This window comes from Euleptes europaea, chromosome 1 (assembly GCF_029931775.1).
Source record: "Euleptes europaea isolate rEulEur1 chromosome 1, rEulEur1.hap1, whole genome shotgun sequence".
NCBI lineage: Eukaryota > Metazoa > Chordata > Lepidosauria > Squamata > Sphaerodactylidae > Euleptes > Euleptes europaea.
In genome coordinates this window covers 132,050,478-132,075,790 of record NC_079312.1, presented here as the reverse complement: position 1 = coordinate 132,075,790, position 25,313 = coordinate 132,050,478, and the positions used below count along the sequence as shown (strand labels likewise).

At 44.5% G+C, this 25,313-nt stretch overlaps 3 protein-coding genes across 3 annotated transcripts; 1 reads left to right on the top strand and 2 right to left on the bottom strand.

Moving 5' to 3' along the window:
• Nucleotides 1–52: 52 nt before the first annotated feature.
• Nucleotides 53–5,102, bottom strand: DCXR (dicarbonyl and L-xylulose reductase). The gene is made up of 8 exons (XM_056851241.1): nt 5,045–5,102; nt 4,830–4,927; nt 3,633–3,787; nt 2,438–2,480; nt 2,042–2,141; nt 1,768–1,832; nt 1,285–1,402; nt 53–175 (listed from the first exon to the last, which is right to left on the bottom strand). The coding sequence occupies exons 1-8, from the start codon at nt 5,091–5,093 to the stop codon at nt 72–74; spliced, it is 732 nt and encodes a 243-aa protein (XP_056707219.1). The 5' UTR covers nt 5,094–5,102; the 3' UTR covers nt 53–71.
• A 2,444-nt stretch (nt 5,103–7,546) lies between these two features.
• On the top strand, nt 7,547–8,293 carry LOC130476589 (14-3-3 protein gamma-like). The gene has a single exon (XM_056848545.1). The coding sequence runs from the start codon at nt 7,547–7,549 to the stop codon at nt 8,291–8,293; it is 747 nt and encodes a 248-aa protein (XP_056704523.1).
• A 5,386-nt stretch (nt 8,294–13,679) lies between these two features.
• Nucleotides 13,680–25,210, bottom strand: RFNG (RFNG O-fucosylpeptide 3-beta-N-acetylglucosaminyltransferase). The gene is made up of 8 exons (XM_056856433.1): nt 25,191–25,210; nt 20,995–21,559; nt 19,110–19,158; nt 17,004–17,106; nt 16,513–16,666; nt 14,950–15,035; nt 14,706–14,871; nt 13,680–13,769 (listed from the first exon to the last, which is right to left on the bottom strand). Exons 2-8 carry the CDS (start codon nt 21,490–21,492, stop codon nt 13,680–13,682), a joined length of 1,146 nt encoding a protein of 381 aa, XP_056712411.1. The 5' UTR covers nt 21,493–21,559; nt 25,191–25,210.
• Between the last annotated feature and the right edge of the window lie 103 nt (nt 25,211–25,313).

Here is a 25,313-nt window from a genome sequence, read left to right as displayed (position 1 = left end):
CATTCTCTTCAGCCCCTTCAGGTTCATGAACTGAGGTTCATGTCCATAGGGAATGGAGCACACGCTGTGCTTTAACTGACAAGGAATCCCCCATCAACTGGCAGTACGACACCTGTTGACATGTTGCTTTGGTCACTCAGCAGGAAGAGGACGCTGTTCACCACATCAGCCACCTCTGTAAAGACAGATGCACCAATGGCAACTCAAAGGGAGCCTGAAGACAATCATGGTAGCTTAATTCTCTTGACCTTGGAAGAAAGTCCTCCTCTCTTTAACAGGACAGCATTTCCCCATGCTCACTTGCCCTGGCCCATCACCTCTCCCACATCAGTTTGTGCTTTCTTTGGTAGCCAGCGGGCGCTTTCACACATGCCAAATAATGCACTTTCAATCCACTTTCAATGCACTTCGAAGTTGGATTTTACTGTGAAATGGCAAAATCCACTTGAAAACTATTGTTGAAGTGGATTGAAAGTGGATTATTCGGCATGTGTGAAAGCACAAGTCTCCAGGCTAATTCAAACATGTAAATGAAAAAATAGTAGTACCTAGAATAAAATATGTATGTGTATATATTCAAAACATAAATAACGGTTTACACAGTATATATATTTTTAATGTTTAACACAATTTCCACTAGTATCCACTGTTCAAAAAAAAAAATAACAGTTGATTTTTACAGTATATTTTATTATAGGTACTACTATTTTGTCATTTTCCTTCAGTGTATTTGGTACCTATACTCCCTATTATTACACTTGTTCATTCAGACATGTAACCCGAAGGTAATGCAGCCCTAACATAACAAATCACCCCTATGTGATATTTTTTCCATGTCAAAGATTTGTTTGTTTTTCACACAAAAAGTGATTTTCACGGGAGAGAGCTCTCACAAAAACTACTTGCTGTGCAGAGATGGTGCTGCCCTCCAGTGTGAGAACTGCACCTCCTGACTAGTGCATATGCACACAGGGACACACACAGGAAGAAAAAGGTCCCTTTCCATTTCAGAGATGTATATTAGAGTTCTTCAGCCTCTGTCATCCCAGGCAAAAAATATGTCTGGGAAAGCACAGCTTTGGTGTGAGAGTCCCACACATTCCTGGTGCCACAGACACCAAGCACAGCAACAATCTTGCACCTCCCCCAGCTCTGCAGCACATTATTTAAAGAGGACTGCTGTGCAGCAGGCAAGTCCTTTCTTTTTACCAGGCCTTTCTTTTACAACTACACAGGCCCACCTCACTCATTCACAAACAGGAGCTAGCTGGCGCTCCAACTGACCTGCGAACTTCCCCAATGGGATACGGCTTGTCATAGTTGCAGCCTTCTGGGGATCACTCCAATTGCGGCGTCCCATCTCAGTCAGGACGACAGTGGGGTTCACACTGTTAACCCGGATCTTGAAGCGAGCACAAGGCAAGGGACAGTGAATGCAGATTTAGCCCATGCATGCAATCTGATCGTATGTTTTGGAGATTTCACTCTGTTCTTCCCATGCTTGGGCCACAAATGGGATCTTAGTCCGACACTAATCTCTCCAGTGTCAGGGTTTTACCCTCCAATTGGCCCATGAGGCTATGTGTGGCTCTGAATTTCATTATGCTGTCTCCAGAGACAGATTCCTACTCAGTTTGCCCCTTCAGTCTAGACACAGATATATATCTTGTTTCAACCATGACCCTATTCTGACTGCCCTCATCACTGACCAGCCATTGCTGGCTCTGCATATCTACCTTGTCCTGTTTATTAGGATTAAGATCTTACCTTGTGAGGCCCCAGCTCCAGCGCCATTGTTTTGGTCAGCATGTCCAAAGCACTCTTGGTGGAACCTTCAATAAAGAGGAGATTTTAGTGCATCAGGCCTCTGCGGGCTCCTTCCTTCCCCTTCCCATATACTCTGCTTGCAAATCTGGGATTGTCTTGAATAAGCATAGCTTGAGTCCAGGTTCTCATTGCAGTTGATCTGAAAACCGCTCGCAGTTTCTACCTGTGTTTCAGTGGGAAGGACAACGCAGGACATCTTGGGAGTTATACTCACAGTATACTGTGTGATCCAGCACAGCCCGCTGCGAGGCCTGGCTCGAGACATTCACTATTGCACCCGGAGCTCCTCGAGCAATCAGCTTCTGAGCAACAATCTGAAATTGCAAAATGGGAGGGAGCATGGTAGCTTGTAAGTTTGGGCTAGGCTGGCAGCACTATGTCAGAGTATATTCTAGCCCACAGAGGAACAGTGAAATGGAAGACTTCCAATTAACCCCAGCCCTGAGTACGCAAGGAACAGGTTGGTCTAAACTACACACACACTTTATCACATCCATAAGTCTTTCATAGAGGCCAGAATACCACACAAACCACTTGACAAAATCACCCTTGCTCGGTTGCCTACATGCTCCTTAGGGATTAGCATTGCCCTCCCAATACCACTTCTCACCTGGGAGATCTGCAGCGCAGCTCGAAGGTTGACATTGAAAGACCTGTATAAAATCCAAGTCAGATTAAATAGGCAAAGTAAAGAATGCCCAGAGAGCAACAGTTCACCAGTGGCTGCCAAGGTCCAAAGACTTCCTGCACAACAGCGATAATCTATAAATTCACCTCCCCCACCCCCATATATCAGGCGTATCTGATGTGGTAATAATCAAGCAGATAAAACAAAATGAGTTTGCCCCTTCTATTCTCATGAGAGAGGATGGTTTATGCCTCAGTGAGCCCGTTTTCCTTTGGCAGGCTCAGAGAGACCAAAGTTTAAACATCAATCTAGGACAAAGGTTTTATTACACTTCTCTTTCAAGACAAGATGCAAAAGGTTTCAGGGGCTGAGAGTTAAAATCAACAAGCTATATTAGAGTCTACCTGCCTTCAGTGAAGAACTGGTCACGTGCTGCCACCACCACCCCACAACTGGAAAGGGATTCCACACTTCATGACTGCTTCCGCATAAATGATTCTCTGTCTAGCAGTTGTTGCTGCTGTGAATGCAGAGACATTTGCAGTGGCAACAAAGCATCACACACCAGTATTCCCTGCACTTTCCCTGCCTCAGCCCCCAATGACCACCATTTCCCCTCCTCTACCAGAGGGCTTTTTAAAAAGTTGGGAATTACTAGATTGCTATTATAATCTATTGCCACAATCTACTAGTTTCCGGCTTTCATTTTTTTAAAAAAGGTATTACTCCTTTTCATTGCAGAGTTGTATAGTGAAATGTGCAGCCTGTGCTTTTAAAAATGAAAATTAGGAACCAGCAGATTATGGCAATAGATTGTTCTCATGTTCTAGGAATTCCCAACTTGTTTAAAAAAACAAAAACTCTCCCAAGGCCTCTCCTATGTGTGTAGGAGAAACGGCAGCCATGGGGACTCAGGCAAGAAAAATTGCACCAATATGTTTGGGATCCCAAAAATGCATACCATCTTGTCCACATAGCATCCAAAGGGCCACAGTCTTTCCCAAAAGTTTGTACCAAACCAGGTTTGAGAAACATCACAGCAAAAGGAAGGGAAACACTGAAGCATGATGAGTAGAGGACTATGTCTTGTATGTGGTCCCCAAACCAGCGCGGCTTCAAGGCAGCCAAGGAGTAGTGAACTACTGGTGCAGTGGAAACAGCCTGACTCAGGGATTACCTGTCAAAGGCCTCCTTGGTCACGTCAAGAAATGGCTGCAGCAATGCTATCCCAGCATTATTCACCAGTAGATCGATATCATCCACTCTGTTCAGTGCTGCCTCTGTGGCCTCCCAATCTCCTACATCAACACACAGTGTCTGGATTCCAGGGCACTGGGGGCAGAACAGAGAAATCCTAAGAACAGTGGCAGAAAAACGGGTTGGTTGGTGCCGAGGTGGCTGTCCAAACCACGCAGGATCAGGTTGGAGACACCTGGTTCCTACAGACTGGGGACTGAGGAGTATAGGCTAGCGTTATGGGACTTTGACCTTTGCCCTGACCTGGATGGCCCAGGCTAGCCTGATCTTGTCAGACCTCAGAAGCTAAGCAGGGTCAGCCCTGGTTAGTATTTGGATGGGAGACCCCCAAGGAACACCAGGGTTGCTGTGCAGAGGAAGGCACTCGCAAACCACCTGTTAGTCTCTTGCCTTGGAAACCCCAAAAACGGGTTGCCATAAGTCGGCTGTGACTTGATGGCACTACACACACACACACACACACACGTGTGTGCTTTGCAACTGTAATGAGAACATACCAGGAATGTACACTTCTAATGGTGTGCGAGGAAGTGGTTCCCAACCTTTTTTTGACCAGGGACCTCTAGGAATTTTTTGTTCGGTGCAGGGACCCCAAGGTTCAAAATAAAAATTCCGAGAATTTGAAAATAAACTTTAATCAGAACTGTTAGTTAAACATTAAACTTAGAATAACATTTGAACATATTTTTTTATTAGAGAACTTTTAATTGAAAATCAATGCGATTTTTGAGCTTGCATCCTTTTGACACGCCGCCTGCATAAATATTAATTTATTACGGGTTTATAACTTTAGTTCTCGGGGTCCGCGGACCACCAGTTGGGAACCAGTGATAAGAAACAACTGCCCAGCATCCAGCTTCTCTTGTCGTGGCAATTGCTGTGATAAGAGCCACATTAAAGGTTGCCAGCTGTGTCCCCCCCCCCTGCCCCGGGGAAAAAGCTTGCTGAGTTTTGCCCTTGCCGAGCTCCGTGGGACCTGGCAAGTGACGTAGGCCTAGAGGCGGGGGTGCTTTGGAGGGCCCAAGACAGGGGCGGGGGGGAAGGGCTGCCTGTAGGCCCGAGGCCGCGTCTGGGTCCCGAGGGGCCAGTCGGAAGGGGAGAGGCGGCGGGGCGATACCTCCTTCCGCAGGCACTCGAGGTCCGCCTGGGTCCGGCTCAGCGCCACCACCTGGGCCCCGGCCCGACTCAAGGCCACGGCCACCGCTCGGCCGATCCCTGCAAAGGAGGGAGGGAGGGAGGAAGCGGCTGGAAGGGGCCCCAAAACGGGCACCCCTGGCCTTCACCCCCCACACACACACACACACGCACGCATCCCTCCCCCTCCCCCGATACCTTTGCCCGCCCCCGTCACCAGAGCCCGACGGCCCGCAAAACGCTCCATCCCGGAGGAGGGCCGGCCCCACTCCCAGCGACCCCTGGGGTTCCGGGGGCGGAAGTGAGCGCGCGGCCAATGAGGCCGCCCGCCGGAAACGCCCCCGTCTGGCCCCTCCCCAAACGGCCGCTCAGCCCGCCTCGCGGTGCGAGGGGAGCCGCCCCAGGCGGAGGGGCTTGCCCTGCTGTCGCCGCCGCCATCGCCCCCCGGGAAAGCGTTGGGATCCGGCCCTCGGAAAGAGGCAGGCCCCACCAGAGATGGATCGACTCTTGTCAAGGAAGCCGCGGGGGCCCCCCTCCGTTTGCAGGAGCTGAGCAAGGCGGCCCAAGATGGGACGCTGGGGAGGACTATTGAAACGGCTGACTTACAGTTGATATTCCAACTAAAGTCAGTGCCTTTACCTGGGCTGAATGAAGCCCTTGCGTTCATGGCTCATGACCAGCGCTGATTTCGCCACCCCCATCTCTCCCCCGGACATCACAGACTCTTCTGCAGACCACACCTCATCCCAGCACGCCGGCTAGTCACATTGACACACTGTTAGCATTTACATACTAATGCTGGTCTGAATTCCCTCTCCTCTACTGAAAGACAGATGGATTCACATCCTAGCTGTATCTGAAGAAGTGAGCTGTGGCTCACGAAAGCTCACACACCCTGCCAGAAAATACATTTTTGTTAGTCTTTAAGGTGCTCCGGGACTCTTGCCCTTTTCTACTACTGCAGACAGACTAACATGGCTACCCACTGTGAATTATATTGATTCATAGGGTCGCCATGAGTCGGAAGGGACATTTTGGAGGACTATTGATTCATAGGGTCGCCATGAGTCGGAAGTGACTTGACGGCACTTCACGCACACACGGATCTTGCACCCAAAGAGCCTTCCTCGTTCTACCCTGTCCCCTGTTGCTATTGGACATCCCCCCTCCCCGCTGACCTAATTTCAGAATATATCCCTTCTATCCCTACGGAATCGCCATAAATCGGCTGTCACCTGACGGCACACACACACACTGGGTCAGATCCCATCAACTCATCATTTATCATGTCCCTGGATAGATGGGCAGCACAGCGTTGCCAACTCCAGCTTGTGAAATTCCCAGAGAATTGGGGACGATGCCTGGGGAGGGTAGAGTTTGGGGAAGGGAGAGAACTAAATGGTGAGGTGGTGCCCCACAGGCAGAGCTCGCCCTCCGAAGCTGTTATTTCCTTCAGGGGAACTGAGCTCTGTAGCCTGGAGATAACAGGTGAGTTGTAACTGGGAGTACTAAAGGCCCCACCTGGAGGCCGGTGTTAATCCTATGCAGTGTCCTAATGATTGGACACCGTTTTGGGTCCCTGTTGGGGAGACAGGTGATGTATGCATGAAATAAATCACAGGTGAAGTCTACTGCCAGGGATGAAACTAACTTAAATATCTGACGTGTACTGCTTGCCTGCCCTGCTCCACCTCCCTCTCTCCCCCTTTCACCCCTTGCCACTTGGTCCACTTTCCTACCAATATGCAATGTCAGCTCATAACAGCTTATGTATTTGGTCACCCCATATACATAGTTCTCTTAACCCACTGTGGATGGGATGCCCCAATGTTGTTTTTTTAATCTGGTTTGGTATTTTTTTTTACTGCCATGTATATTTTACATGTATATTTCATAGCTATTTCGCCACTTTAAAACTTGGGGGCGGGGAAGGGGGCAGTAGGTTATAAATCTCTACATATCAGTAAGTGTGGGTCACTTGTTCAATTTTTAAATAAGTTGTGGCCTCACCTTGCATCTTTTGTAGAGGTACCAACTAATGATTTGGGGTGTTGTGGCTTCTTATACTGTCATTGCATAGTATCTGCAGCATTGTGGGAATTCTGTCATCTGTTGTGTCCAGCTATATCACATCTCGCTAATCCACATTTCCATGTGATTGCCCTAACCAGCATGGTGTAGTGGTTAAGAGTGGTGGTTTGGAGCGGTAAACTCTGGAGAACTGGGTTTGGTTCCCCACTCCTCCACATGAGCAGCAGAGGCTAATCTGTTGAACTGGGTTGGTTTCCCCACTCCTCCACATGAAGCCAGCTGGGTGACCTTGGGCTAGTCACACTCTGTCAGCTCCACCTACCCCACAGGGTGTCTGTTGTGGGGAGGGGAAGGGAAGGTCATTGTAAGCAGGTTTGAATCTCCCTTAAGTGGTAGAGAAAGCATATAAAAACTCTTCTTCTAACACTCACCTCCCCTGTTCAGGTTCTACAGATGGCATCTGCCCTAGAAGATGGCTAAGTCATTCATTTAGCAGAATTTCGTAAATTCAGCATGACAAGAAGAGTACGCCACATGGCTTGTGTGGAATAGGTTGGCTGTTCCAGAACTTTCCTGTCCCTATGACAACATTTGTTACCTATACTATTCAGTACAACCCATCCCCTGGTCCATACAGGCCACTCTGAAACCTTCAGTCTCTCCCTGTCAATGTTGAGTCGCAAGCAGCTGGTGCAGGCAGCACAGCTAGCAGAACAATGTGGCAGATACACAGATATGGCTGCTGCCATGAAGCAGCTTGTGATGGAAGGGAAGGATCCATTAACCCATGAGGAAAGGACCTTGCTTTCTGAGGCCTATACATTCCTAATACGAGAACGCTGCTCCTCTTGGCGTCAGCTAAGGTACCCTGTGGAGCAGGGTGTTGGAAAGCAGAAAGAGCAAGCTGAAGCCTATCGTGAGACCATCAGGAAGGAGCTGGAAGCTCAGTGCTGGGAGAGTCTTAGCCTGTTAGATAATGTCCTATTGAAACATTGCAGTGAGACAGATTATGAAAGCCGAGCCTTTTACCTGAAAATGAAAGGAGACAACTATCGCTACTTAGCTGAGGTAGCCTCGCCTGATGCCAAAGAGACTTTAGTGAAGTCTGCAGAGACAGCCTACGGGGAGGCTCAGGAAATCACTCAATGGTGCATGGAACCTACTCATCCCTTGGCCTTGGCCCTGGCCCTGAATTACTCTACCTTTTATTATGAGGTTGTCAACAACCCTCAACAGGCAACTAGACTCGCACGGTCGGCCTTCGATATGGCCATCGCTGGCTTGGAGACCCTCAGTCTAGAGTACTACAAGGAATCCACCGTTATCATGCAGCACCTAAGGGACAACATTCTGCAGTGGACCGGTGACCTACAACCACAGCAGGAGGACAGTGATGAGGAAGAGTTTGAAGGCTAATAGAGTCCTGAACCAGCAATTAACCACAGTGAACGGAACCATGGGAGCCAATGATGGGTAGCTGTATGACAGATTCCTGGTACTTGTATTCATCCAGGTACCACATCCATCCCCTAAGTGACTAAGATAGGTGCAGGTATATTCCGTTATTTAATGCCCTACTAGAAATAAAAGTCCATTCCTCACGCCCTTTGCCTCAACTCCTGTCAAGGTTTAGATCTTTCAAATCATTACCGGATACTGGGGACTAACAAGGCATGAACATTGCCATCATGCCCTACCTGTTAACTGTCAAGTGCCATGCATCTAGACAGATCACTGTCAAAACACAGAATGCAATTAAACCATAAGAATTCCCATGCTGGATGGCCAGAGTCAGCATGACAATTTAAATAGGGATTTAGCAGGGGCGGGAGTTACTAGAAGGAGCCTCGTGGCACAGAGCGGTAAGCTGCAGTACTGCAGTCCAAAGTTCTGCTCGTGACCTGAGTTCGATCCCGACGGAAGTCGGTTTCAGGTAGCCTGCTCAAGGTTGACTTAGCCTTCCATCCTTCTGAGGTCGGTTAAATGAGTACCCAGCTTGCTGGGGGTAAAGGGAAGATGACTGGGGAAGGTACTGGCAAACCACCCTGCAAACAAAGTCTGCCTAGAAAATGTTGGGATGTGACATCACCCCATGGGTCAAGAATGACCCGGTGCTTGCACAGGGGACCTTTACCTTTTTTTTTTTTACTAGAAGATGTTACTGGGAGAAAGATAGGAATTAATATTCTACAGCCCAATCCCATGGGTGTCTGTCAAGGACTGCTGCTGCACCAGTACTTCCAACAGTCCACAGTAGGTGCCATTCTATTCCCAGGTTGGCATTAGGTTTCCTGCAAGGCTTGGGCCTGGAGTTAATACTCATGCATTGGTACAGAAAGACTGTATGGGTCACTGGTTCTGTTCATGAATAGGATGCCACGTACATAACTCATGAGATTGCTCTGGTCCTTACATCAAATGCTATCTGTTTTTTTTTTTTAACTTGCATAGCAGACCACAGGATCATACTGTAATGTGTCCAGTTGACTGTTAGGTGGGGCTGTTTCTGTGACTGTACTCACCAGTACTACCAGCACCTTTTTTGGGAGCTCTCCCAAGTCCTGAGGGGGAAAATTGGTGGAAATCGGCATAACCTCATGTATCAGCACTGGCACCTTTAAAAAAGAGAGAAAGAATACTGCTCTTGGGGGAGTGGGAATTGGTAAAATATCACAGCTGTGTGTAGCTTGAGATCTGGAAAGGCACTATAGCTGAGAAGCCAGCAACATGTCTCCCAGTGCACACATGGTACATACAGTGACAGCGTTACTTGGGGGTGGGGGAGAGAAATCTCACCTGAACATACCATGGTTCAGCAGAATGCACCACAGATCTCTCTGATCCTAACAATTCATCTATGGACACTGCACCACCCCCAATAACGAGCAGACTTGTTCTGTTATGTTTCTATCATGTGTAGAACAATTTTAGTGCAGAAAATGTTTACAATCCTTACTTGCTCTCACACCAGTGTTGTGAGACAGAATATTATAATTCCCAATTAAAGCTGAGATTTATCCAAGACCTCCACTGTATGTTTAGGTTCTTCTCTTTCTACTTCTGAATAGGGGGAAAAAAGATGTGCTTCAGCTAAGCTTCAGACAATAACTGGAAGTAGCAGAAGCTTGCAGTTTATGTATGTTCTAACATAGTATGTACAACAATGCCCCTAGTAGTGTTCAAACTTGACACTGGTAAACTAAATATTGGTTCAATTTACTTAGTGAATGCTTTGAGGATCCATGGTAACAAGGTACTTAATGCAAAATGCTTGAGTGGATCCTAAGAGTTTAATGATCTTTCTGAGAAAATTTGGAAACAAATTTCCTCTGTGACATGACAATGCTATTAACACGTTGTCAGGGTGGATGACTCACGGCTAAAAGCTGTTGTTTGTTTCCAAATGACACATCTCCCATTAAAGATTAAGCACTAGAAAGTTAATTTTCATATATATTAAAGAGTGTTATTTGAAATACAATATATTTGATTATCAACATTTAGGATATATTCTAGTGAACAGCTTTTAATAAGGAATTTGGGAAGGTTATTAGCAAAGGCCCAAATTAATTGGGACTCTTGTACCTTAGTCAGGCGTTTGAAAGCACTAGGTCAGGTCAGCGGATGAGGAGAGTAGGCAAAACAGACTCCCTTCTAGAAAAGCTTAATTAACATTCTCTAGGGGAGAACTGAGATAGTTGTTAAGATATAAACTATAAACAGATAAGAGGCAATTTAGTTAACATAAAAATAGATGCAGGAACAGACTGAAGGTTGCTTTGTTGACAAATTGGGGTATGCGAACAATGTAATAGTTTCAGTGCCCTTATCGCATAGGAAAAGCTGTCAATCATCCATTACTGACTGTAGGACATATCAGTTTATTTTTTCTGTGCCATAAAATCATTCTCAGTCTTCTACTGATACCAATCAAACATCACAATCTGTTAAAGGCTCAGTTCTTTATTGTATTCTGCTAGGGCTTTAAAGGCCATTATGTTTTTTAAAAAGCTTGTATTTAAGAAATTATACCCTGATATTATTGCTAGACTCATAAAATACTACTGCAGTGTTGGGTATATACAGCTGGCTTTCTCAAATATAATAAGAAAAATTATGTACTTCTTCAAAATATTTATTTGCAGAAAGGAGGATGGGTAACTTTCATGGGGAATACTCCTGTATTCCATTAGGGCAGCTAAGGCTGCAACAGTCTCATCAGATACAAATGAACATAATTCAGCAGTCCAAAATCACTTGCTTTAGGTCAGTGCTCTGCACTAACAAAATGCAGGTATATGGCACAGCCTACAATACAGAAATATGTGCCAAGGAAACCAGATTCTGCATTCAGAATTAATCATGCAAATATGCCAAATTTGAGAATTTATAGAACTTCCATTTTTGGACTTCAGATGAAATAGTAGTGGAAAAGGAAGACACATAATGGAAAAGGCAGAAAACATAGTACAATACAGAGAACACTGCACAGCAGAAGCCCTCCTGCACCCCCAAGCCACATCCTGCCACCTTTACATGTTTTGAACAGATGCACACTAACATACATTTCTCTGCAATTGTGGAGGTTTAAATTTGATATCAAAATCCACTTTCATACCCACATGTATTATAAAAGGCCCACAGCAAATATCCTGTTCTAAGTTTTGTCTCTTAAGTGCCAGTTGTGACAACGGAAGAGATGCATCAGCTGTGGCAGCAGCGCCTGACATGCAGATTGTGCTACATGCTAATGCCACCACAGGGACCAAAAGGAGTTGTACTGTCAAACATCAGCAGGCGAGCAAACATAATCATAACCATTCCCTTGGAGCCTGCAACATGTGGCCACATCTGGCACTCATGCTCCCCAGAGGTGCATTATGTGCATAAGGCACAAAAGCTGCAAACAAAACAAACATTTAAGGCAATTATTCTAAGAAGTTTAATTCCTTCTCCTTTGTCCAGAAGTTTGTGTGTGTGTGTTGCTTCTTCAGAAAGGAGAATGGTCAAAGTAAATACTCTTCCAGAAGCTTACCTCTACCAGCTTTGCATACTTAGCACTTTTTGAAAACAGATTTTCAGCACATTTACCCTGACAGCTGGCATATCTCATACAAATATATCATATATACGCATGTATGATTAACTGCAGAGAAGAGTTTTAGAAGCTTGGAATATTTTTTGTTAGCAGACTGATACACTCACTTCTTCTGCAGAAACATCTTAAATTTGGTGGATTAGATGTTATGTCTTCAAACATTATTTATAGATTCAGACTATGCCCCTCTTGACTTCAATGTTTATGCGTAGAAAGCCAAGGAAGGTTCTATGAAAGGCCTGTTCAGCAACTATGTATTTCACCTCCGGACTATGCACTGCATTCTTTCACCTTGTTCCAGAGTACAGCCCCCCTTTGGCTTTTGTGTTAGTGCTGCCATAATACTGGCAAGGAGAAGTAACACTACTTCTGTATGATCACTCTCAGGTTCAGCACTCAGAAATGTCTTTTATGGAGTGGATCTCACCAATCATGGAAGAGACAAAAATCCCTCAAATGCTATCTTATTTCCCCCCCTCCCCCAGAACAAAAGTCAAACAACATTATCTTGTCATACATCCAGCATATCGATTGTGGCATATATCAAACGAGTCCAGCTGCAATACAAAAAAAAACAAACAAAAAAAAACAACAAGGATTGTATGGTGGTCCAGCCAACATAACATGGATTTTGACAGTCTTGAAATAGTGGTTAGCACACAGAATGTTCAAGGCAAAAATGCTCTGGGTGAAGAGGTTACAGCAGAAGACTCGTATATGGCATAGTTTGTCAAACAGACAACAAGCCAAGAGTGATGTATACAGTGGCATCCTTAAGCAGTTCTCCTCAGAATCAACGGGGCTTGTTTCCAAGAAAGCATTCCTAGGATTGCATTCTTAATTTGCATGTAAGCCCACTTTTTAAAGAACCATAAAGACAAGAGGTTCCTGCCTTCGCTTAGAACACAAGAGCAAGATGTTTCTGGGAGAATGCCTTCTGCATTTGCTAATCTTTTATTTGCTTAGAGGGAAACCATATCTAGCACTTCCAAGGTGATCCTACAGTGATTTAGATGAGGTTAAAATAGATGTGGTTAAAACAGAAATAAACAAACAGGCAAAACCTTTGTAATTATGTTTCTGCCCCAAACAGGAACTCTTTGTTTTTATACCTGCAGTCTCAAAATGAAGTTTTGTACTTTGCACATATCTATGACTGTTAGCCCTCAACCATATTGCTACAGTACCAGACTGTTGCATTCCTGAGGTTGTACAAATGCAGCACAGAAGAGATTCAGCTTTAACAAACAAGACATCCGTGAGACTGGGAGAAGAGGCTGTTGAATATGGGTTATTACACCCTGGAAGACCAGATCTTCCAAACAGCCCAAGGACTTGCTTTGACCTCATGTTTGTTCTCTCCTGCAAAGACAGCCTTGGTTGCTCATTCAAAGAAAGGGCTGACAGGAGACAAATGTTGACGGTTAGGTCAGGCGTCCCTTCGCTGTTACGGTGGGGCACCATGCGGTGTTGGGATAGAGAAGACAGTGCACAGATTTGAATCTGCAAAGAGAAAGATAAGACGACACAGGATTCAAAATACCACGGCTTGAAAGAATTACCATTCTACCAGTGAAAGTACACTGGTTATAATCTGCTAGTATATCTGACAGAGAAATGCCATTTCTTGCCCATTTTTTTTGATTTATCATCAGTAGGCAAACAAGCAGGGCAAGAGATTTCATTTAGAAAGAAATTATGTACTCACCGAGTTGGGTCTTGCTGTACACTGAACATTTCTCCCACACTCACAACATTATGCTTGTTCTCAGGACCCCCATAGCTCAAGGTAACCTGGACAAAGCACACACAGAGAGAAGCTCAGAGACTGCACTTGCTGGAGCATAGCAACCAATACAGGACATCAGTTTTGCGGGGGGGGGGGGGGGCAGATGCCTTGCGGTCTTTCCACGATGAGTAGCAGCTGCCACGTGAAAAGAAATAAGTAATGTAATACTGCAGTTGAGGCATTTTGCTGACCTCTCACAGGAATAGGCTTAGACATTAGAGCAGCCATGGAGCAAGCTCAGCCAAGGGGCCTCTGAAGAACATGCAGCACTGGAGGGGTCACATGGATTCGGCCTGGGCAAAGCGCCACCCACTGGCATTGTTGCCATGGCCTGAGTCACAGCACTGCAAGCCCCACGGGGACCACTTGGCCCAGCTTGCTCCTGGCCGCCAGAGTCCCTCAGGACACTGGCCCACTGGGAAGTTTCTCTGTAAATTAAATGGCAAGCATGTCCCAAGCCACTCAGGAGAATGTAAATGCAGCTCAGGCCCAAATCAGAAGTTCTCAAGGAAACATGTGTGCCCATATTGTATGGTAACAAATTGAATACCACCACAACAAAACAGGCCAACAGAGTTCCAGCCCCTCATTTTTAAGGGGCTGCTCTTACCACACACTGTACAGATAATGACATTTGTCACAGATTAGTTAGTGCAAACCCATTAATTTACCTAGATTTCTGATGCAGGAAATTTCTCCATAATTTCTTATCTCCACTCAAGAGCTGCATTTAGGGCTTTGTAGTCATATCAGAAGTCCAGCCTTTAAGAGGCCCCAAGTCGATTTTTAGGTCATCCCAACACTTTCAATAGACCTTTTAATTTGAACCCATCAGGCTGACCACAACCATGTCTAACTTAACCATCATGCCTTTTTTATGGAAATCTATGGAGAAGAGACCTTTGGCTGACCCATTCAGATCAGACAAAGTTTGCCCATACCTGTTTGAGCACCGCTTCACCATGTAGGCGCTGCAGGTTTTCCAGATGTGAGTGGAACAAGGGGCTGTGCTGCAGCTTCACTTCCAACAAACCCTCAATGATGTAGCCAATGGTGCAGTCATCAGGGAGGCGAATCCTCTCAGCAGTGCTGATGAAGCTCCCCAAGCTGGTACAAGACAGGAATTGGAGAGTAAAATCTCCCTAGGTTCTTGGGACAGGAGAGCGTTTTCTAAGCTGTACATACCTAGCCCAGGGGCTCATCTTGAGGGCAAGACCTCTGCTGATACAGAACCCTGCTCCACCTGTGGCAAACCAGAACTTCACAGTGGTCTAGCAAGATAAATAAAGAGCTGTTAGAAAAACGGAGTGGACAGTTTTAACTCAGGAGGACATGTCACATCCTATCCCAATAATATAAGGCTTGGAATGCTTAGCTTCTGTAACTCAACACTCCTATCAGATTTGCCCACATGGTCCAAATTTGCATCAAAATCCAACAAAAGGAGCAACTGAGCTGTTTATAGTGAACTTTTATTAGGTGTCCTCAGAGGATGATCTGATCTTCAAGATACACAAGGTCATTAAAACAACTGTCATTCAAATCCAATTATACAATGGTTGCTGGTCTCTGTTCCAGACTCTTAATACAACTTGCAGCTATGCATATTTGCTTAGAAATAATGCCCATCAAGTTCAACAGGACTTCCTCTCATGTAAGCGGGCATGGGACTGCAGCCATACCAATCCACATTATTGCAGGATGGAATAGTCAGTGAAGTCACTTTTGCCTGCAGACTCACAGAACAACAGAGGATTAAAAACAAAGTAAAAATAACTGGTTTCATAAAATGATCTGTTACCCAAACTAGCTTGTTCTCTGTTCCATATTCCAGAACTTAATCCTTTCCCCCTTTTGTCAGCTTATTAAAAATAATTTCCTAAGACTGCTGCCATGCTATGCATCTACAAACTGTGCGTAAGTTACAAAGTGTACACATTTTCTAATCAAGATGGGCATCTGTAAAAAAAAAACCCACCACACATAAATAGTTCTTGAAAGCACACGATGCCACATGAATCAGAAGAAAGAGAAGACTAGCCTTGGCCCGTGCTCCTGGCAACTGTTTGCCTGAAGGTTTGCATCAGACAAAACTTCTGCTTATTCCCATATCCTGTAGCAGAAATAGGATGCAGTGCAGCACCCAAGTAGATCTGAAGGACAGAATCTGCATGGTGAGGAAGGGAATTAATTTCTAAAGCCACCTCTATTGTGTGCTTTCCTAGCCCAGAACTGCAATGGGAGCTGTCAGAGATTTCTTTGGGCAGTTGTGCCATTAACAGATATCTCTGCTGGCTTGACTATGAGAAACATATGGGGGGGTGGGTAGTAACTCTGTTCCTTGCTCCTGAAGGGAACAATACTCCTGGCATCATTTATGAATAGGTCACATTTACACTACAAAGACACAGCAGTGATGACTTAAAATCAGGACGTGTCTGTTTCCAGCTGAGTCATAATTAACACAGCACCCCTGTCAACTGCCATCTCTGGCAGTGGTGGATGAAATGATGATGCCTGGAAAAGGATGCAACTAATTTGGAGTAGAAGTAGTTGCAGAAATCCATTTTGAGCCTGATGTTTGAAGTATTTCCTAGTTCTCTGCTGGTGTGAGGCAGGGAAACCTGCCCCCAAATTCCAAAAAAGGAAGAAGGAACTCCATACACTACGATTAGCAGGATATAGGGACAATGGAAGAATCTATTCAAATTTTAAGAAAGCTATGACCCAAGCAAAGAACATGCTCACTGATCCATCATTGCGGACATGATCTGCTGCTTCAATGGGGTGATCTAGACTTGGTCTCCCAACGTAGACATCTTGGCTGTGTGAAAAGGCAGACAGGAGATGCAGGAGATTTTGCAGATTCACATAGTTGTCATCATCCACATGACAAAACCATCTGCAGGAAAAGTAGAAATAAAGCACACACACAAAGTCACAAGCTCCCTCTTATTAAGCTAACTTGAAAAAGGATCTTCACTACTCAGAATCAGTGAAAAAGGGCATAGGTGGTTATTGGGCTGAGAGAAGACAACTGGAGAAGCTCTTCTCAACTCAAGAAAATGAAATCACAAGTCAATATCTCTTCGCTATTCGGTCTATCAGCCAAATTTGGTCTTTTCCCCCTTTATGCTCATCAACAGGGATTAAGAGAGTGCCTGCTAATTCTGGCTCATACTGGAGTCAGAGAAGGCAATTTAAAGACAAGTACCAGCTGGAATATGACTCTCACTTACTTTTGCCCAGATTCAAGGAATTTATCATATTCCACAGACATCTTGCAGCAGAGAGCTTGGCGGGTGTGAACAGCTGAGCAGTTGGTGTTGATCATGTGATCCCCTACAAAAGAAAGATGGGTTCAGTGGGGAGCCTGCATGATTTGTGCAAGAAACAGCAAATATAGGCGGAAACTCAGGTGAAGAAAATTGGATTTATTCATTAGAGAATATAAGGATACCAGATGCCAACAAAGTAGGATCCACACCTAGCAACTATAGCATTAGGCAATGCAAACTGGAAACAGGGAACATGTAGGTGTAATATGATAATGGCCTGGATTCTGCAGTAATTTTCTCCTAACAGAAGGGGGGGGGCAATTTTGGTCAATTTCCCCCTACTGATGCAACTCTCCAATTCCTCCTCATGCTGTTTCTGGAGGTCCCCTGGAGCAACATTTTAGAGGGTATTTTGGGCTGCAGTGTATGTGTGTGTGTGAGAGGAGACAAGGGAGCCAAGTCTACCTATGCCTACTGCTTTATGTGGAAGTCATGTTGAACACAGTGGAACTAACTTATACATATGTCTCTGCAATTTCCATCAGGAATGCAAGGAATTTATTAATTATAATAATTAATACATTCTTTCATTCTCTCAACCCCATCCTTTCTTGAGGATAGATTCCCAGAACACTATAATGCCAAATCACACCTCCAAACATAGAAGGGGAAATATAAATATTCAGATCTTCATAGTTTCATTGAAGTGGTGAAAAATGAAAATGAGAGTAACACAAGCATAACTAAAAAAGAGGATTGTTGCATTTTATAGACTGACAGTGCATCCTAAACAGCGTTATTCCAGGCTAAACCAAATGGGCTTAGACTGGAGTAACTTCCTTTAGGATTGCACTGTTAGTGAATGATTGAAGGATACACTTTTGTGGGTTACAGCCAACTTTGGTGTGAGAGGACATGTGAAATTCTGCTGTACATATAATTCTGCCAACAGGCTTCACCATACATCTGAGGAAGTGTTCTCTAGGCCACAAAAGTTAATATGTCTGTTAGTCTTTATGATGACATAAAACTCCTTTCTGGATACAACAGACTAATTAAACTACCCTAATGGAATCTGTAACCAAGTTTAACTTAGTCCCTTATGATTAAAAAAAACAAACCCATTTTTAACATCAGTTTTCGAAAAACTGAAAAAGAACATTAGTATCAAGGCCTAATAAAGGAGTAATTTTCCAAAATGAAGAGAAAATATAATTGTATCTTCAATGGGGGATAAGTAAGGATTTGAAGCAGAGATAGCTGGAATGGTTGCATTGCAAAATCATTTCTCATGGAAAGGGGGACACGGCATCTTACAATCCAGGCACCCCTTACAAAAAATAACCTGCTCAGTACAAAACAAATGCTGTTAAAGCAGATAAAACCTATTGAAAGATTTGTGTGTGTGTACAGTGCCGTCAAGTCGCAGCTAACTTATGGCAACCCCTTAAGGGGTTTTCAAGACAACAGATTAACAGAGGTGGTTTGCCATTGCCTTCCTCTGCATAGCAACCCTGGTATTCCTTGGAGGTGGCCCGTCCAAGTACTACCCAGGGCTGATCCTGCTTAGCTTCCGAGATCTGACGAGATCAGGCTATATCATGCCGCCTTTCCTGGGATTGAAAGAGTTACAACTAAGAAAATTAAGAACAGCCCTGCTGGATCAAACCAAAGGTTCACATAGACCAGCATGTGTCTTTATATTTGGAAGTGACCACAAGAGTAATCCATTTCAACTAAAGAAGTAATACAGAATTTGTATAGCATGTCCATATTAAAGTATTTCTTAAAAGAAAGAAATGCCAAGTGGCAGAACAAGTACTTTAAACTCCAGCACTCCACTTAGAGGCTGTCATCTAATGGGGCTGGGAAAAGCCCCTGCCCAAGGCTTTGACTTAGTAGTCAGGGCAGATAATAGAAGGGAGAGTAGATAGTTGGTCTGATTCAGCCTAAGTCAATTCCTTGTGTTTTGGACTCTAATATTATTATTAGAGCAAACTGGGCTCAGGGTGGCTGACATCATGTAAAAACCTGCTATGGCTGTCAGAAATTTGGAAAGAAGCTCACCTGCTCTGTGACGCAGTTCCTGATCCTCCCAGTCTGTAAATATAAAGGTCTGCAGGAGACAAGAAAAACAAACATTTAATTTCTGGAAGATTTCTGAGTGACACTAGCGGGCCAGTGGCACAAGAGAGAGGTGGGGGGAAATCTTGCCCAATCTTCCTCCTTGCTACAGACCCATCCCATATGGCATCTTATCCCACACACAACCCACAAGTCTCGTCTTGGCCCTTTGGGGAGTCAGCAGAGCCCCTCTTCCTTCTTGCACCACTGAAAAAGCAAGGTGAATCCTACCCAATATTACATTCAATTAGAATAACCATGGAAGAGGATATACTTGGTTTCCTGCAGTATTAAGAGATAGAGAGATGGACCTCTTTCCTATACACAGACTCACTTATTTGGTACTGAGGCCCATTCCACATATAATAAAGGCCTTGTGTCCCTTGTGGGTCTGGTTGATCAGATCTGTGCCCAGAGTTCAGTGCCTGGGAACATCCTTCAGACTACGACTGCATGCTTGGGGTCAGGTGGTGTAAACCTTCCCCCATGTGTTATTTTCATAACTTGAAATAGCTCTGGGGAGCTGCTATTTTCCCCAGTGGGAAACCTTATCTGTAGCTATCAATATATGTAAGTTTCCCTATCAGGGCGAATAACAATTTACCAGGGCCTTTTCAGGTCAGGAAAAATGATGGGTGGGGGGAATTAAGCCCCCTCTCTTTGTGACCACAGTCTCTGTCCAAATCAGTAGTGTTGCCTGGTCCCTCTTCACCACTGGTGGAAAGTTTTTGGGGTGGAGTCTGAGGAGGGCGGGGTTTGGGGAGGGACTTCAATGCCATAGAGTCCAATTGCTGAAGTGGTCATTTTCTCCAGGTGAACCGATCTCTATGGCTGGAGATCAGTTGCAATAGCAGGAGATCTCCAGCTAGTACCTGGAGGTTGGTAATCCTACAAATCAGGCCTGTGTGCCCCTAGGAACTAAACTTTGAAAATGGAACTTTAGGACCCCTGCCAGCCATGTGGGGGATACAAGGACTTTATACTGTGTAAATTGGCCATACTAGCCTAGAGAGAGCCAAATGTGGTGTAGTACTATAAAAAATAGCAGAAGCTCATCTCTTCTCAACCTAGAAAATCACCCACAAAGACAAAGGTCAGCGATTTACTTTATTTTTGTTTGGTTTCTGTCTTATGCCACCAAAAAATAAGTCTGCTTTGTATCAGAGAAAACCGTTCAGCTGATGGGCAGTAGGAAAGCCTACCAGCAGCTGGTGCCAGTATCTGGTTTGAGAACCACATGGCCACCAAAGCCATGGATCTTTTAAAGTCTGCCTGAATCCATAAAGTCATGGAGACTGCTGCCATTTTCCCCATGTCTGCAAGGTGAAGCTTTGGCCCCTGGGGTATTGATGTAAGCGTTCTGGGTCTGGCAACCTGGGAAACTTAATGCAGGACTAAATGGACTGTTGGTATGATCCAGCAGGGCTCTTCTGCTTATTCTGGAGAAATGGCAATCCTATACCTACTGCTTTGTGCGGAAGTCACATTGAACACAGTGGAACTAACGTATACATAGGGTTGGATAGTAAGAGCCTTAAAAAGATACTGTAGCTGATACAAAAAATATAACTTTGTTGAATGTTAATATTTTAACTGCCTGAGAAAAGTGCTTCCAAAATATAGATCGAATGGAGATGTTACCTGTTTTATTAGAATGTAATAGTAGACCAATCACTCTTTCAGTTGTGAAACATTATGCCCATGTGATTGATTTGCACAACTGTTCAGATGTGGTCTAGTTTTTTTAAATATTTTAGTGAACTGCTTAAAACTAATGTTAAGAAGCAGCATTAGGTAGAGGCACAGAGAGAGAGAGAAGTGCTCTTACCTGTCCCTGAGCCTGGGAAATCCATGTTTGGAAGAGCAAGTTCAACCTTGTTTTATGGTATTTTCGTGTTGTTTTCACAGCAATAAAGATATCCTTCAACTCTAATTTTTCCTTAGCAGAGACTTCTTCAGATCCCACATGATTCACCCCATTGTACCATGGATTAATTGGGTTCTCATTCATCTTGCCGTTAGCTTTCAGGCTGGATCTCCCAGTGTCTATGACTGGAGGGCTCCATTCTTGTATCAGTTCCTCTTTCACAAAGGGTACAATATTGTTAGTCTCATCATTCAAATTACCCACTGAGCTTGACTCTGCCTGCTGCAACTGGACCTCACTCTTGTTCGAAGCATTGAAAAAGGAAGGAGGACGTGGCTGTGGATAAGTTCTAGGTCTCCAATTAGCCTGGAACTTGGGGATCAGCAAGAGGAGGACTGCACAAAAGATAACCGAGAGCAGGAAGCAGATCTTACTGAACCGAATGCAGGAACAGCTCATTCTTCAGGCCAAAGGGCCTCTGCCATGTTGTAAAAGTGGGACATGTTCATAAGTGAAGTGGAGGCCTCTGAGAAAAATAGAGACTGATAACAAATTTGCACAGTTGTGTGTGGATCAGACAAATCCAACAAATTTCCAGCCATGCATCATCATCTTTATGGCACTTCAACACCACACAGGCTCACTGAACATTCAGTTTCTTTCCCTTCCCTGGCTAATAATAGCGCAAGGAGACTGCCAGCACCTTTTCAGGGTGGGGTCACACACGCAACCCTCAAGCTGAATAATAAATGCATTAATTAAAACAAATGCACGCTTGAAAGTATACATTGACTTGTAGAGAGATTAAAGAGGCTGGCTTAAAACTAGGCAGGTGGCAGCCTTGGGCACCCATATCTTCACTCCTTGTAAATTTGCATCAACACCGCATTAGCCTCCCTATTCAGTTCACAGGTAGCTCAGGCTCAACTAGCTGAGCCTGTTTAAAAAATTGGTCAGTTCACCTGATTGAAAAGAGAGCCATCTATAAAGATTTTGATGAGACACTGAGAAACAAGGGAATAAAATACAGCTGGTTGCTACCACAAGGACTTACCTTCATCTATAAACAAGTTAAACATGCCGTCAATTCATTGGAAGATATAAAAAACTTTTTGATAAGAAACAATGAGCTGTCAGACCAATCAACAGCCCAAGGAGCAATAGGTAAAGATTATCACAGACAGGAGACCACTTCAAGAAAGCATGCAGCTGGCAACAGAAACTCCAGACAAAAGAAAAAGTTTAAAAAGAAGGGTTAAGAAAGTTGGAAGAATACCAATTTGGGGGTATATAAAGTTTTTAAAGATCTAATCCATTTTATATGACAGAGATGAGTGACTGGAGAAAATTATGTTAATGTGTTTTGTCTCTTTTTATTTTTTAAATGATTTTTTCCTTTTTTCTCTTATTAATATAATATTATTATTGCTCATCAAAATATATTAAATAAGGGGAAAGTATAACATTAAAATAATGACTTATAAGGATTAAAAATATTAATACAAAGGAGACACCAGATATTTGTAGGGAGGGAGGAAGTCGATGGGGAAGTCAATTATAATTAATTATATTTAATACTGAAGACAAACACCTAATAATTCTTTAATTTTTTTATCGAGTCAAAGATTGGTATATAGGATGTATTGTCAAATGAGATGTATAGCAATTATTGAAAAATAATAAAAAATATAAAAAATAAATTAAAAATTGGTCAGTATTCTAATATTATAAAGTTGAACACACTCTGGAATTTTATGTACATCATAAGTGAGAATGCATTTTTGTAACACATCTTTAACCATGCTAAAACAGGAGGGGATGCAACTAAAACAGAGCCCCCTCATTCAATTTCAAGTTGAGATCAAAAATTGTCCCCCCCTCTTTAAAAGATGCCTGTTGTTCAAACCCCCTAGCAAACAAGCAAGCCTTGCAGCACTTCCTGAAGTTCTTCAAAGACTGGGCTTCCCCTTGTCTCTTCAGGGTGGCCATTCTACAGAGCAGGAGCCACAAGAGAAAAGGCCCAGGCTCTGGTTGATGCCAGATGGGCTACAAGGGGTGGAATAGCGAACAAATGGCTGCCCGAAGACTGGAGTTGTCACACAGGGACATATGGAAGAAAATGGTCCTCCAGATTGTGAAGGGCTTTAAAGGTCATTACCAGCACCTTGAATTGAACTTGGAAACAGACTGGCAACCAGTGTAGCTGATTCAAAACAGGCAGCATGTTCCCAGCAGGCAGCCCCTCGGGACCAGTTATAGTTTCCGGGTTGTCTTCAAAGGCAACTCCACATACAGTAATCCAACTGTGAGGTTACAGATCAGCCTGGCCAGATTGGCTGCGTCCAGATCACAAGAGAGTTAGCAAACCGGATGGGGTTGATAGAAGGTGTTCCTGGCCATCATGCCAACTTGTTTTTCAAACAGCAAGGCAGGGTTAATGAGCACCCCCAAGTTCTTAACCTGCTTGGAAAAGGCCAACTTTACTCCATCTAGGACAGGTGGATTCAATCCCCCTAGAACAGAGGTCCCCAACTTTTTTTGGCTTTGCACACACTTTTGGAATGCTGACACAGTGTGGTGAGTGCACCCACAAAACGGCTACCACAACTTACTTTCAATTGCACAGTGAAGACCCTTGTCTTGTGGTAGCAGCTGCTACCAAAGCAACATTTTAAAAAATCTGCACAGCCAATCAAATCTCTGTATGGTTCAAGCCTCCTTCAGGGGGGCCTTGACCAATCTACTTAAGGCCAGTAGCTTTCCTGGCACCCAGGCTTTGCTACCTAAACCTTAGGGTTTGTTTCTGGCGGGAGAACCACTCACAAACCCATCCCACACTTCTGTTTAGATAAATCAATTATGTTTATTGACTTGCAAGAGTAAAAAGAAAACTCTCATACAATAACAGGCACATAAAAAGAAACTTTAAAAACTTAGAGCTACTAAATGGCTGTCCTAGCTACTTACAATTAGAGCCGATCCCCTTTACAACTGGTCCATTACAACTGTTACAACCGGTCCGTAAACAAACAAAAGAAAAGTTTCCCCTTGGTGAAACCTCTCCCCTTTTCACCTGATGGGGAGGACTTTGGCAACCTAAAATCCTTATTAGTTTCAGCTGTTACCTAAAACATCCCAGCTGTGATTCCCTAGGGCATGAAACTCCCAAGGCCAAATTGCCCTTTTGAGCTGGCCCAGCTGTTGAGATAGCTTCTTTCTTACAATTTCCAATGGCCAATCAGAAGCCTTGCTGGGCAAGAGCCCCACCTGCTTTCTTAAAATACTTGGTGGGCACCAGGAAACATGTTGGTGGGCGCTATAGTGCCCATGGGCACCATGTTGGGGATCTCAGCTCTAGAATATCAGTCTTCCCAATGAGCATTACCTCTGTGTTTCCTTGTAGGAGAATGGATGAAAAGACATCACAGGAAATCACATGATGCTTCGTTTAACATAAGGGCCACATCATCACAGCTGCCTGGAACATACCAGATGTTCACATCCTAAGTTATGCAGATGTAGGGGTGTCTAAACTCATTAATTTTGACGGGCTTAGGCGTGCCTAATTCTGTACAAGATTGGACTATTAGTTTCACGGACCAGCCTTCTTAATGCCTGGATGGACGTCTGCCCTGGAACTCTAATGAAGTTGTTCTGAGTTTCCAAACAGAACAGTGGGCCATAAATAAGAGTAATAGAACGAACGGCAAAGCTCCACAATATGCACCTCAAGTAATCCCAATAAACTCCAAGGGCAACTTTCCCACAAACAGGAGGGAGACCAGCAGGAGGGAGACCAACAGCCTGCCCCAAATCTTCGGGCCAACATACCGCCAGGCAATAGAAACGCTGAACATTTACAGAAGCGACCGTACCAATTTAATAAAACGACGACAACAACAGTATTTGTTTTTCTTGTTTATTTCTTGGGACACTTTAACGCCCCCCCCCCACAAGGCCAGTCTAGGGATACGAGACCAAGAGCAAAAGTCCGCGACTTTCCCCAACTTTTCAAAGCTTCCCAGACCGGTTGGCATGGTAACGCCTGCCACAACCCCGGGTGGTCACCATGGCAACAGGACACGACACACTCACACACCTTAGCACCCCCCTTCCTCCGCTGGGCGAACGCTGCGGGGATTCTGGCCGCGACGTACCTGCTCCGTCTCCAAGGAAACCTGCTCTTTCGAGAAAGAAACCGGAGCAGCCGCTGCTCGCCTTGGTCGTCAGCTACTCCGTTTAGGATCCGGAGCCATCCTCATACCCTGCCGCAAACCGCA